Raw genomic sequence first — 15526 nt, forward strand, 5'->3', positions numbered from 1 at the left:
AGGTCACTTGGGGTCCAATTTTGAAGACACCGAAATAGTCTGGTGTCGGTCAACCAAAGGGTAAACCCTAAGGTTTTTCTAAGATCACTTTTAGTTTGCATCTGGTTTGAGCTTACAAAATAGATCATACATGTGATGTGTGTGCTTATTACAAACCAAATTTCCTAATTACTATTACAGACCAAATAGATATGAAATGCATTACAAAAAAAGATTTGGTCTTCAACTTTACTTTCTCTTTGTGCCATCAATGTATTTGCTACTGTAGACCTGCACATGAACTAGATATTCATTAAATACAAGAGTATTTGTCACTATCAAAACCGGGCGTGACCAATGCGGTCAACACATCATTTGTTCAAATTGCGCTTGCTTATTCATCATGGCTTCCAACTAGGCTTGAAAGGTGGACACCATGTCTTTCAATTGCTGGTTCTCCACTACAACGGTGGACACCGTGTCTTTCAATTCCTGGTTCTCCATTTCCACTGTCTGTATCCATCGAACCATCTCCTTCGCTCGAGACTCAGCGTCTCGAAGCACTCGTTCCATGTCTGCACGAGCCACCGCACGCATAGATGATGATGCTGTTGGGGCGATGTATCCACTTCCAAGAACTTTCACCCAGCCCCCCGCTTGTTCCCCAAGCACCTGAGCGGTTATCTAGTAATTCATCATTTGCTAACTCCTCTCTGAAACAGGTACATCCCTCAGCTTGACCATCCGTGCCTAATTTCAGTCATGAAAATGATAAAAAGGAAGAAGTAAGAATACAACTTCGATGTTTTGAATCAAGTAATAAACTAAATATTTTCTTTGACTTACATATTTGCCCTACGCAATCTCGCACCACTCCTTCGATCGTCATTGGTGTGTTCTCTGATAAAGATCCGACAATGGCTCCTCTGCGCTAGTCTCGGATTCACGCTACATTATCATATAAAAAATCATTAATATTATGTTAGGTAATGGTGAGATAGTTTTATATATAGTAATTACCCTTCATTGATTTACGAATAATCTCGACCCACCGTAATACGTCATATGGAGTTTGCTATGGTTTGCAGCATTTGTTTCACATATAGCCTACAAAAAAGATGTAATGACTTTTTATTAGTGACATCAATGTGAAAAAGTAGTTATTATAATACAAACACATCACCTGATAGTGTGGGTTGCGGAAATGGTGACACACCACCTCCCAATCCTCTTCGGATATCTTATCGTATGGGCGTGCTTCTACTTGATCTCCCATTGCCCAAAAATGCTCGTGCATTTTGGAGCAATAGCTCTTAAATTTATTGCACAGTTGGACATCCACTGCCCTCTTCACATGGTCAGCCTCGAGAATTTCCATATCGAACTCCTTCTACATAGATAATACAATTAGAATGTTAGAAAGTTATTTGACTAGTACATTAAAAGTAAAAAAAAAAAAAAAAAGGTTTGGGATTACTTACAATAATGCGCATGTAAAGAACCATGCGCTGCTCCTGAGTCATTTGTGGCTAGCTGAAGGCGGTGACTGGAGCATACTGTCGGCATATAATATTGAGCTCCCGGGTCAATGTTGTGCACCAATCGTTAAGCATGGTCGTGTAGCCTGGAAGAATGTTGATCCGAATCCACTGCTTAATCCTCTCCAAGTGCTTCTTTAGCGCCATGTTCTTCGCTGCACCACGAACTAACCTCACCGTGGATGTAGATGCTGAAAGAAGAGTTAAATTAAGAACAACATTATAATCATACACGTGAATAACCATCAATAGTTGAAATGTAAATAAATTAATCGTAACCTTACCAACGCTACTCATCATGGTCAATAACTCACCCTGCGTATCAGTCGTAGCTGTGGTTTCCATGTCTAGCTGAGGTCCTGATGGCTCATTCAATGGTGGATCAGCCTCATGTGATGACGTAGTTGATAACTTGGAAGGAAGTCAGCCACGGCGGCCTTCTGGTGCCATGTCTACAAAATATTAGACAAGTAAATATAAGTAGTAAGAATATTAGATGGATGAATAATAATTATATTTTTAGTTATTTACACATGTTAGATATCGGTATCATTCTCACTTTCTAAAGTGTCTTCCTCTTCACTACAGTACTCGATCCCTATTTCATTTTCCCTAAAAACTAAGGTGTAGTCCCAAGAGAGGGGGGGGGGGATGAATTGGGTTTTAAATTTTTTTTAAAATTTTTTTTAATTAATTCTCGACTTCTTTGTTTGATTTAACAATCACACAAAAACTTAGTTCTTTTTATTCAATACACAACCACAACACAAATAAACATTTAATCAACCATTCAAACAAATTAAACACAAAGTAAGTAACCAATCAATATATGCTTTTCAATTCTTTTGCCAATTCTTAGCTTTTCAAGAATTCAAGATATTTAGTTTGTTTGCAACTTTATAATGAATGAAAGCTTGAATCAAGCCCTTTATTTAAGAAATTTGTTTCTCAATTTGATATTCAACAAAACATCAATACTCTTCTCAACAACTTAGACGTTAAATAAACTTTCAGTTAAAGAGTCTTTGGGTGTTTCACCAATCAATGTACTCCCTTATAGTGTTCGCAAAGTATGGATCAACCAACATACCCCCTTTCGGTTTCTGTAATCCCAAAAATAAATTAAGCTTGAGTTTATTTAATATCTAATCCACGTAGTGTATATGATTTAGGAATTTAAAACATCCACACAGTTTATATGTGCTGAAAATAAAGAGAGTAAGGGAAAGAGAAAGTGAGACCATGATTTTTGCGAGGTTTGGCGTATCCCCAGCCTATGTCCTCACCTTTGGCAAACCACCAAAGGATTCCACTAAATTAGTTCCTTTGCCAGGCAGAACAACACCATTACACACTCCTTTAGTAGGCTAGAGCCTGTCTCTCCAAAATATATCCCCTCACTCAGTCATTCCTTCAATTAGGCTAGAGCAATTACCTTTCCAAGCGATATCCCTTAGCTTGGTCCAATGATCCAAAAACCTTGGACTCATCACAATCTATAAGGGATACAACAAATAGATGTGTACAAAGAGTGCTCTCAGAAAGAGCTGATTAGTACAATTGAAAACTAATATACTTCAATTCAAAAATATCAAAAGAATGAAGTAGAAAGCTCAAGATTTATATCATCGAATTACTTCTCTTGATAAGGATCAAGAACTTAGATTATATGCTTCAGAGAAGACGTGATATACTCAGAAATATCTCAGTGATTTCCCAACAATTCAGTCAGCAATTCAATAGCAAGAAGGCTTTGAGAAAGAAAGAGAGCTTTGAGAGATTATTCAATTCTTGGTAAGTTTAATGATCATAACCCATGTATTTATAGGCTTAGAAACACTCTCATTCATGTTTCCCAAGTTTACTTGGAGTGCCTCCCAAGTTTCTAAAAAGATTAGGGTACAAGAAAATTAAATTTGAAATTAAGAAGTTTGAAAAATCTAGTCGTTGCTGAACTTTGGTTGCCTGAGGTGCAACTTAAGTCGCCTAAAGTGGGTTTAGGTGTCTCAAGATACAGGGTCAGGCGCTTGAAGCAACACTGCCTGTTCTGTTTTCTTTCAATAAATCTTCAGTCGCCTGAACAGTTAAAATCTGTTTTCTGCTCTCTTTTTCAAAAATGTTTGGCTTTTCTTGCTTTCTTACTTTTGGAAAACATTTTTCGGGGCTTTAAAATAAAGTCTCTAAGTCCATTTATATCCCCCTAATGAGCTTTATTTCATTCAAAATGATATTTTATGCTTGAAGTACTTACATGGAGCTTTCCTAAATCATGAAAACTTTCTTGCTTATTGAAATCTTCATGATCATCATTTAACCATTGAGTCCTTTCTTGCTTTGGGTCTCCTTGAGCTTTATCTTGATCACCCCATGACACATCATACACCTTTGAGCTGTCGGTGATCTTTTGATATCTCCTTCGAAGCTTTGTTGGTTTTGTCTTTTTGAGTTTCCTGAAACATCATTACTTGAACACACAACACATTAAACCTTTCCTTCATTTGTTACCATAAAAATAAGAGGTGAAAGCCTTGTTAGCCTAACAATCTCCCCCTTTTGATGATGAAAAATAAGGAGAAAAAATTGAGAAAAAATTTTAGAATGCTCCCCCTTACAGTAAGCATAGTATTAAATAGATTCAAGTAATGTTTTTATAAAGTAGTCCAAAACTCAACAAGGTATTTGCAAATCCTTATAACATATTATAATATTGTATATTTATCAAGGCATTTATAAAGGCATTTGCATAGCTCATATATTGCATATAGTCATCATTCATAGCATATTGCATATTCAACATTCAGCATTTTTCAGCATACAACAAATATATAACATATAGTCATCATTCATAGCATATTGCATATTCAACGTTCAGCAACATGTAGCATAACAACATAGATATTTTTTGCTATCTAAACCATCTCTCTCCCTTTGACATCATGCAAAAAGGGATACAAAATTGTAATACAACAATAACAACAACAACAATAAAACCAAGCCTTAGTCCCACTAAGTGGGGTCGGCTATATGAATCCTTTTCCCCCAATTTATGCGATCATGGATCATTTATTTGGATAGATTCAAGGATATTAAATCCTTACTCATTATCTCCTCCCAAGTTATTTTAGGTCAACCCCTACCCTTTCCACTGCCCCCCACAATAACTAAGTTACTCTTCCTCACAAGTGCACTATAAGGCCTACGTTGCAAGTGTCCATACCTTCTAAGTCGTCCCTCCCTTATCTTATCTTCAATAGGAGCTACACCTAACTTACCACGAATATATTCATTCCTTAATTTATCTTTCAATGTTATACCACTCATCCATCTAAGCATCCTCATCTTGGCAACTTTTACTTTTTGGATATTTCGTTTCTTCGTTGCCCAACATTCCGATCCATATATCATAGCTAGTCTTATAGCTGTCCTATAAAACTTCCTTTTCAGTTTTAAGGGTATTCTACGATCACATAGCACACTTGAAGCACTTCTCCATTTTACCCAACCTGCTTTAACTCTATGCATTACATCATCTTCAATTTCTCCTTCAGCTTGCATAATACATCCAAGGTATCGAAATCTACAAGTGCTATTTATTTCTTCATCATCAAGTTTAACTTTGTCTCCAATATTCCTCCTATCATTACTAAAATTACATTTCATATATTCTGTTTTATTTCTACTTAGCCTTAAGCCTCTAGATTCCAAATCTTCTCTCCATAATTCTAACTCAGCCTCTACTCCATCCCTAGTTTTGTCAATTAATACAATATCATCTGCAAACAACGTACACCATGGAACCTCCTTTTGAATACTCTTAGTCAATTGGTCCATCACTAAAGCAAAAAGATAAGGACTCAAAGCAGATCCTTGATGTACACCTATGGTAATTGGAAATTCTCTAGTTTCTCCATCTATAGTCTTTACACTAGTCATTACTTCATCGTACATATCCTTAATGACATCGATATACCTACAACATATACCCTTTTTTTTCTAAAACCCACCGTAGAACTTCCCTAGGTATCCTATCATATGCTTTCTCAAGGTCAATAAATATCATATGCAAGTCCCACTTCTTTTCCTTAAACTTTTCCATTAATCTTCTTAAAAGATAAATAGCTTCTGTGGTAAATCTCCCAAGCATAAAACCAAATTGATTTTCTGAGATCTTCGTTTCTAACCTTAATCTTTGTTCAACTACTCTTTCCTATAGTTTCATCGTATGACTCATAAGTTTAATTCCACGGAATATCTCCTTAATTTTTGTATATAGGAATTAAAGTGCTTTTCCTCCATTCATCTGGCATTTTCTTAGTTTTTACAATTGTATTAAATAAATTAGTTAACCATATAATTCCATGATCACCCAAGCATTTCCAAACTTCAATTGGGATGTTATCTGGTCCCATGGCTTTCCCATTTTTCATCTTTTTTAGTGCAAACTTAACTTCGTTAACTCTAATTTTACGAATAAATATTATATTTTTAGTTTTTTCCTCATTTGACAATTCTAAGTTTAAGCCTTCTATTTGGTTTTCGTTAAACAACTTACTAAAGTAACTTCGCCATCTTTCTTTAATACCTTCATTCTTAACCAAGACAATATCATCCTCACTTTTTATGCATTTTACATTTCCTAAGTCCTTGCTCTTCCTTTCTCTAGCTTTAGCAAGTTTAAATATATCTCTTTCCCCTTCTTTTGTACCTAATCTATCATACAAACTATTAAATGATCTATATTTAGCTTCACTAATGGCCCTTTTTGCATATTTTCTTTCCTCCTTATATTTTTCAAAGTTATCTCTATTTCTACATTTTTGCCACGTTTTATACCAAATTCTTTTTGTCTTTATGATTTTTTGTACATCTTTATCCCACCACCAACTTTCTTTGCTATTCGAGAATCTTCCTCTTGATTCACCTAAAATCTCTTTTACTATCTTTTTAATAGAGCTAGCTAATCTATTCCAAAGAGTATTTGTATCTATCCCATCCTCTAAGGTCCAATCCCCATCTTTGATCATTTTATCTTTAAATTTTATTATATTTTCTCCTTTTAGGTTCCACCATCTAGTTCTCCTACACTGGTTTATTTTATCCTTTTTCTTCCATTTTTTAATACATATATCTAACACTAAGACTCTATGTTGTGTGGTTAGGATTTCACTTGGAATAACTTTACAATCCTTGCATGATAAACGATCTACCCTCCTAGTTAAAAAAAAATCTATTTGACTTCTATTTTGTCCACTTTTAAAGGTTATTAAGTGTTCTTTTCTTTTCTTAAAGCAAGTATTCATTATACTAAAATCATATGACATAACAAAGTCTAAGATCATCTCCCCAGACTCATTTTGGTCTCCATGTCCATATCCTCTATGTATCCTCTCATAATTTTTATTATCTCTTCCAACGTGTCCATTCAAATCTCCTCCTATAAATATTTTCTCCGTCCCTGGTATGCCTTGTATAATATTATCCATATCTTCCCAAAATTGTCTCTTAATATTTTCTGCTAAGCCAACTTGAGGAGCATAAGCACTAATGATATTTATTATCTCTTGTCCTAATACCATCTTGATTTTTATAATTCTATCCCTTACTTTAGTTACATCCACAACACTATCTTTTAAGTTTTTGTCTATAATAATGCCTACTCCATTCTTATGTTTTTATTTTCCAGTGTACCAAAGTTTAAATCTTAATTTATCGATTTCTCTAGCTTTCTCCCCCACCCACTTAGTTTCTTGAAGGCAAATTATATTAATTCTTCTTCTAATCATTGTATTAACAATTTCCATGCTTTTACTCGTAAGTGTCCCTATAGTCCAAGTTGCTAATCTAATCCTAGTTTCCTGAACTAACGTCTTTACCTGCCCATGTCCAGAAGGATGCAGGAACCCTCGCATATTTGACACCGTACCCGGGTGCTGACATGGTGCGTCACTTCGGGGCGACGACCTAGCCCACCCTCGCCCACTTTTCGCTACACTCGGGTGGTTCAAGTGCAACGCGTCGCTTGTAGGGGACGCCCCAGCAAATATTCGGTAAGGATTCATATCATAGTGATCTTACAAATTTTATGCTGGCTGTCAGCTACCTAACGCAACTCTCCTCCTTAGAAGTACTATCTTCATCATCTTCTTCTTCTTTGGAGCCTGCCTTAGAATTTTCATCTTCTTTTTCAGTTTCTTTAGTACCATCATCTTCAGTTTCTTCCTCTTTGTCATCTCCTTCCTTATCTCCTTCATTTTCTTCCTTATCTTCTTCTGAGGAGTCATTACTATGAGGTATGGAGCTGGTGTCCATAGGATCACCATGAGAAGAACTAGCTCGTGCCTGTTTAATTCGTGTGAGATGTTGGTCTAAGGAAGAGTAATTTGCCTGAAGAGACTGAAGGCCATTATGCATGTCATGAGTGAAGGATTGAAACTCAGATTAAAAAGACATGAACCAAGAAGGGACTTTAAATGCAGTTCTTTGTGGCTGAGCCTGAGGTGGAGGAGGTGGTACAGCAACTGCCCTTCATTGACTACCTCTTTTGGAACACCAATTCTGTTCTTGTTTTTCATACCCCATTTGTTTGAGGGCAGTAGAGGTAAAATGTTCATACCTAGTCCTCTTAATGAACAAGTCTATTAGTGAAGCGATACTTAGTTTTATAAAAATAAGACCGAGAACTCCACTGTAAGGAAGAGTGATTCGAGATGCATCAAACTTAGCCCACATCCATTTTATAATAAGGCTAGCTAAGTCAAGTTTCTTCTCCTTTAACAAACACAACATTATGAAACAATCGACATATGAAATATGGTCATAGGATCCGACTTGTGGTAAGATGTTATTAGTGGTGATCTTTTAAAGAATTTGAACTTTCAGGTTGAGTTGTTTATATAGTGGAAGATGCCCAAAGTAAGTTGGATGATGCTCCATGACTAATGGAAAAAATTCTTCCAGTGTAAAATCTTGTTGGAGTATCCATGATTGTCCTAATGTAGGGCATTCAAAGTTTTCGGGAGTGATATTTAGGATGGGTGCTAAGGTTTGAGGCGTAAGAACTATTTTCTTACCCTTTACATCAGTTGATAAGGAATTCTCCCCCTAGGTCATATTTGCGTAGAATATTTTTATCAAGTTTGGAAAGATCCCTTTGGCTTGATACTCAATGAAATTCTTCCATTTGATTTTTTTAAACAAGGGTAGAATTTCAGGAAATTCGATATTGAAGAACTGAATATCAAGTACCTTACCAAATATTGGTTCACTAGTGAGAAGTCGAGTCCTATAAAGGTGCTTGGATTGAGAGGATACCAACCATCGCTCAATATTGGGATCATCTCTACCTGAGGATGAACAATGGTTTGCTGTGTGCTTAGTTTAAGGCATAGTGAGGATTTGGGGAGTGAACAAATATCGACCAGCAAACCCTAGATTTAGGGGGAAAGATGAGTAATCATGCAAAGCAGCTAGGATTTGTAGGTTTTGGAGCAAGGGATTCAAAGAAAAATGGTGAGGAAACTTTGGGTGATTGATGTACCAGAGTTTAGGAGCCTGACATTTAAGAAAAAATAGGGTTTCACGCAATAAATATAAAGGGGATCCGTGACTTCAAGTGTCGAAAGATTTAGTTTGGTTGCCTGAAGAATTTTTGGAATGAATTTTAGCAGGCAGAGGCACTTCGGTCACCTGAGGGTTAGACTTCAGTAGCTTGAAGTACCTTCAGGAGCCTGAACTTGTAGTTCGGTTGACCGAAGTATCTAATTTTCTCAAGTCTCTTTGTTTTCTTGATTTGAATCTTTCCTAACTTGTTTCCCTACTGTGTTAAAGTCCAAATTCTCTTTTTAGCATTGCCTTATATAATTTTATTGTTCTCTAAAGGAGAATGGCTTAATATCTTTGACATCCTTGGTTAGGCATTTCATCTAAGTACCTATACTTTCTTGGGTCTGTACGGTTTGTTAAAACTTGATTTTTCTTTAATTCTCCATACTTGTTCAATTCTTACATTTTTCCTATTTAATGGACATTCAAATTATATGTCCCTTCTTCTTACATAGGTAGCATATGGCGTCAGTGTAAGCATTTGAAGAAGTGCTTGCATAGTCCTTGGAGACTTTTGTAAAGTACCCCATATAGAGGTTCTTCTTTCTTGTGTTTTCAACTCCATTATATCCTATGCCTTCGTTGTTTAAGGAAATTCTTTGTGATCGTATCATTTTGTCAAAGTTTTTCTTTCCTTTTGTGAAATTGTAAATGATCTTTTCTTTATCTTCAATTTGACTTTTGAGATCAATATCTTTCTTGCCATCGATATTCTCTTGCGATTTCTCTAATTCTTGAGACATTTTTCTGATTTTATCCTCCAATTTAGAAATATATTTGTTTTTCTCATTTTCCATAGTGGATTGGGATCGAAGATCTTCTATCAACTTTTCATTCTTGCTCTCTAGTTTCCTGATTTTCAATTCTTTATCTTTTTAGAAAGATTTTTAGATTCTAATTCTTTTATCATGTCTTCATACTTATTTTCCATTTTCTTGATTTTTGAATCTTTATCATTTTTAGCAAGCTTAATTGATTCTAGCTCTTTCATCACTCCATCATTCTTGTTTTTCAATAATGTGTATTGTTTAGTTATTTTACTTAGCACCTTATATACTTTGAATAGATCATTTTGTAACTCTTCATAAGATGACATGCTTTCTGTTGGCCTGACTAGGCTTGTCAATCTGTTTTGGTGATAACAAACAAAGGATATTTTAACTTGGAATGTTTAAATTTTGATGTTTCAGGAAAACAAGGATCAAGTGTGGACCATCAAGATAGATAAACTAACAAGTGATCCAAAGAGAAGCTTAAAATAGCTCATTACTGATCAAAGCATTGGAAAATAAAGCTAGCTCAAGCAAACATCCAAGGGACTTCAAAAGCAAATTGAATGAATATCTCAAACTTAGCATATAAAGTTTTAAGAAATCCAATGTAAGTACTTCAAAGTTTAAATATCTATTGAAATATATTTTGAAGATCTTTAGGGGATCTTAATGGACTTAGAGACCTATTCAAAATACCCCAGAATAAGTTTTATAAAGAATAAAAGAAAGAGAGCAAATCCTTTTTTATTATTGAAAAAGAAAATTCAGAAAGCAATCTATTCAGATGCCTGAAGTAACATCTTCAGATGACTGAACTTCATGTTCAGATGACTGAAGAATTACTTTAGATGTCTGAAGAATAAGTTCATATGTCTGAAGATTTTCTTGTGAGAAGTAGAAACTAGACGTAGCAGTTCAGATGACTGAACTTGGACCTCAGTCGTCTAAACCCGACTCTTCGGTCATCTAAACCCCATCTTCGATCGTCTGACCCTGTGTCTAGTTCATATTTTTAAACAGCTTAGGAACTTCAGATGACTGAACTCGAGTGTTCAGCCATCTGAACACTATTAACGGGCAGAAATTTTAAAAGTTTTAATTTTTAAATATCCGTTACTTGGGCTCCAAACTTTAAAATCTTGGGAAACACTCCAAGGAAACTTTAGCAACATGGAAACAAGTCTAATTGTCTATAAATACATGGTTTACTATTGCAAAATACACCAAGTTAAGAAAATTGTTCATAAGCTCTCTTACTCTCAAAGTCTCATCTTGTTCATCTCTTGCAATCTGAAAGTGCTATGATTCTGAGATTGTTGTTCATCAATCCCTAAAGTTATATTGCTGATTTCTCATCTAGAGAAAAGGGAGTTTGGTGAAATCTATTCCTAAGCTTCAAAAGTGTATTTCATTGTTGATATTTATCTTATGAAGTACATAATTTTGAATTGTACTAACTTGCTCTTTGTGTGAGAGTTCTTTGTACACAATATTCTTATTGTTTTTTCTTTTAGATTTTGGACAATTCCAGGTTGTTGGATCGTTAACCAAAAGAAGGTATCTTGTATGGAGAAGGCGGGCTTTAGCATCAACAAATGAGTGATTGTAATCGGTGTTGTTCCGCCCGGTAAAGGAATTGCTATAGTGGAACCCTTTGGTATTTTGCCAAGGGCGAGGACGTAGGCTGTGTTGAAGCCGAACCTTGTAAAATCTTTTTGTCTTTCTTTATTCTTTACTTATTACTTTCTGTACAATCTATTTTTTGTGTGTACTAAAGTGCATATAGCGGGGCTTGAAATTAAAATCAAAGCAAGACTCTTGATATTTGGAAAGTACGTTTTGGTTAATCATTTGCGGAAACCCAAAAAGGGAGTACGTTGATTAATCTGCGGAAATCTTGATCAAGAGAAGTACAAACAAAGATTTCATTCAAAGAAGGTTGCAAACTTCTACAGGGCAGCTGATAAAAGTTTTAAAACTCTTGCTTGTTTGTTTAAACTATTTACTTTAATTGGTTGGATTGTTTATTTTAATATCACTATCTTGCAATGTGATTACTTTATTTTCTTGTTGTCATGCTAATACAAGTAAGCTTCAAAAAGGGAATAAAATTTTTTAAAGAACCTAATTCACCCTACTCTTGGGAAGCTATTCCTAATTTCAATTGGTATTAAAGCCTAGTTATAGTAATTCCTAACAAGAAATTATAAAAAATATCATATGACAAATATAGGAGTAGCACCCTTTGGTGAAGGCCAATCATCAACCAGTCCACCAATCTTTTGTGGACACAATTATACCTTTTGAAAAAAGAGAATGCAAATATATCTCTAACACATGGATTGGAAAGCATGGGAAGTAGTTATGGATGGAGACCTTATTCCCACCTTATTCCCACTAAGATAGTTGATGGAAAATAGATTCCAAAAGAAAAGAAGGACATGACCGATTCAGATTATAAAATGCTTCAAATCAATTCAAGCATTATAAATGCGTTATATTATGCATTAGATGCTAATGAATTTAATAGGGCCATGGCCTGCAAAACGGTAAAGGAAATTTGGGACAAATTAGAAGTAACATATGAAGGAACAATTGATATTAGAGACAATAGGATAGACATTTTAACAAGTGAATATGAAGTGTTCAAGATGAATTCTGATGAAACAATATCAAGTATGTGCACCAGATTTACCCACATAATAAATTCCTTAAGTGCCTCAGGGAAAACTTATACTACCTACGAAATGATCAGAAAAATTCTAAGAGGCCTTCCCTTCATATGGGGACCAAAGGCTACAGCTATCACTGAAGGTGGAAACCTTAAGACCACCTCCTTAGATGAACTCATAGGTTCACTTCTTACCTATCAAATGGCCTTAAAAGAAAGGATTCCTGAACCAAAGCATAGAAGATCCATTGCACTAAAAGCATCTAGCCACAACTCTAGTGAAGAGGAAAGTGAAACAACTGACTTAGATAGGATGAATTAGCATTCATCACTAAGAGACTAGGTAAGTTCTATAGAAGGAATAAAATATTTCCTTGAAAGTTCAATAAAAAGAAACCTAAAAAAGGAGAGACAAGTAGGAAAGAAAATAAAAGTAAGAATGAACCTCCAATATGCTATCACTGCAAGAAACCAGGGCATATCAAACCGGACTGTTCGTTGCTCAAGAAAGACAAGAAGAAAAAGAAGGAAGCTATAAAGACCACTTGGGATGACTCAAGCTCCAGCAAAATAGAAAACAAATCAAGCGGACAAGAGATGACAAATATATGCTTCATAGCGAATGAGGAAGAGGTAAATTCCTACTACTCTTCAACTGAATTGTACAATGAGTCTTGTGATGAGTCATGTGATAGTATGCCTTCTTACAAGGAATTACAAGCTGAGTTGTTTTCTCTACATAAAAGATTCTTAAAAATTTCCAAGAGAAATATAACATTGAAAGATCAAAATAAAGAACTAGTGAATCAACTTGAATCATTCAAAACCATTGAAAAAGAAAAAGACTCTTGTATTAAAAAGTTAGAAGAGGAAGTAAATAAAATAACTCAAGAATTAGACAAAACTTATGAAGATAATTTGAATAAAAAGGATTTAGAAGTAAATGAACTTAAGAAATTAGTAGAGGATAAGGAGGAAATTATATATAACTTTACCAAAGGTAAAGATAATTTTGAAAAGATGATTGGATAGCAAAGGCTACATGGAAATAAAGAAGGGATAGGTTATAATGGTAAAACAAATAAAAAGAGTAAGAAATTATACATGGGATACTTAGTCAACGAAACCAAGCACTATGCTAGCACTTCCTCAAACAACAAACATGAACACACCACTTGCTATATGTGCAAGACAAAAGGTCGCGTAATGTTCGATTACCCACTAAAAAGAAAGTATGTTAAAGAGCAAGGAGAATGGAAAGTTAATAATAGAACTAACAAAAAAACAAAGAAAGTTAAAATAATTTGGGCTCCAAAGACTAACACAATGAATCCTTCATTGTAGGTATGTTTTAGAACAACACTGTCAATGGATAAGTGGTACTTGGACAATGGGTGTTCAAGGCATATGACCGGCAATAAGACCAAGTTTACCTCGATGGAGGATATGTCACCTTCGGCGACAATGCCAAAGGTAAAATTATCGGCATTGGAAAAATAGATAAAGAGCCTTCTCTCACCATTGACAATGTGCTATTAGTAGAAGGATTGAAACACAACCTTTTAAGCATTAGCCAATTAAGTGACAAAGGGTTTGAAATAACCTTTAAGAAAGAAAAATGCGTTATCCAAAATCCTAAAAATAATGAAATCTCGTTTATAGCTCATAGGATAAATAATATTTATTGTATAAATCTTGAGAACTTAGAAAATCAGAACGTAACTTGTTTGGCAGCAATGAATGAAATAAGTTGGCTATGACATGGGAAACTAGCACATGCTAGCATGGACCTATTATCCAAATTATCAAAGAAAAATCTTATAAAAGGATTACAAAATACCAAATTCATAAAAGACAAGATGTGTGATGCATGCTGAAAGGGAAAACAAGTTAAAACCGCTTCAAAAAGAAAAAAGTACATTTCTACTAAAAGACCCCAAGAACTATTACACATAGACTTATTTGGTCCAACTAGAACCTTAAGCCTAGGAGGTAAATAGTATGCATTTGTTATAGTAGATGACTACTCAAGATTTACTTGGGTATTATTCCTAGCAAACAAAGAGGAAGCATGTAACATGCTAATCACCTTATGTAAGAGATTACAAAATGAAAAGGGTTATAATGTAACAAATCTCAAATATGATCAAGGTAGGGAGTTTAAGAACAAACAGGTTGAAAAATTTTGTAATGAATATGGAATAAATCATAATTTCTCAGCACCTAGAGCTCCACAAAAAAATGGAGTTGTAGACAGAAAAAATAAAACCTTACAAGAAATGGCAAGAACAATGATAAATGAAAATAACCTACCTAAATACTTTTGGGCAGAAGCTGTGAATACAACGTGTTATATTGTAAACAGGGTATCTATAAGATCAAGTATAGACAAAACCCCATATGAATTATGGAAAGATAGAAAACCTAATATTTCCTTCTTCCATGTATTCGGATGCAAATTTTTTATCCTCAACACAAAAGATGATTTAGGAAAGTTTGATGTAAAATCTGATGAAAGTATCTTCTTAGACTACTCAACAAATAGCAAAGCCTATAGGGTTTATAATAGAAGAACTCTTACTATTATTGAATCAATACACATAACATTTGATGAATCAAATAATTATGACAATAAAGTTAAGATTGATGAAAAAGAAGATATTCCACAAAAGGAAGATAATGTTGAAATAAAAGAAGAAAAAAATAATGAAGCTTCAAATGAAAACATCGTAGAAAATCTAGAACTTCCTAAAGAATGGAGATATGCTAAAAATCACCCAAAAGAACAAATTCTTGGTGAAACATCAAAAGGAATAACCACTAGAGCCTCATTAAAAAATATTTGCAATCATTATGCGTTCTTGTCTCAAGATGAACCCAAGAATATTGAAGAAGCCTTAAAAGATGATTCTTGGATTATAGCTATGCAGGAGGAACTAAATCAATTTGAAAGAAGCCAAGTG

General features: G+C 34.6%; 1 protein-coding gene across 1 annotated transcript; it reads right to left on the reverse strand.

The window, feature by feature from the left end:
* Window positions 1-393: 393 nt before the first annotated feature.
* LOC131163473 (uncharacterized) lies at window positions 394-7928 on the reverse strand. Its single transcript, XM_058120069.1, has 7 exons — window positions 7618-7928; window positions 3769-3967; window positions 2953-3013; window positions 1579-1708; window positions 851-927; window positions 652-729; window positions 394-587 (listed from the first exon to the last, which is right to left on the reverse strand). Exons 1-7 carry the CDS (start codon window positions 7926-7928, stop codon window positions 394-396), a joined length of 1050 nt encoding a protein of 349 aa, XP_057976052.1.
* Window positions 7929-15526: the final 7598 nt, after the last annotated feature.

This window comes from Malania oleifera, chromosome 9, assembly GCF_029873635.1.
Source record: "Malania oleifera isolate guangnan ecotype guangnan chromosome 9, ASM2987363v1, whole genome shotgun sequence".
Classification (NCBI taxonomy): Eukaryota; Viridiplantae; Streptophyta; class Magnoliopsida; order Santalales; family Ximeniaceae; genus Malania; species Malania oleifera.

What these genes read in the sequence shown, in the direction of transcription:
- LOC131163473 (XM_058120069.1), bottom strand. Translation starts at nt 7,928, where the DNA reads ATGCATAATGGCCTTCAGTCTCTTCAGGCAAATTACTCTTCCTTAGAC. An exon ending in AAGGGATATCGCTTGGAAAG is followed by an intron (nt 1,709 to 2,952) that starts GTAATTGCTCTA and finishes CTCTTCTTTCAG; the next exon opens with CATCTACATCCACGGTGAGG. An exon ending in CAATGACGATCGAAGGAGTG is followed by an intron (nt 730 to 850) that starts GTGCGAGATTGC and finishes GACTGAAATTAG; the next exon opens with GCACGGATGGTCAAGCTGAG.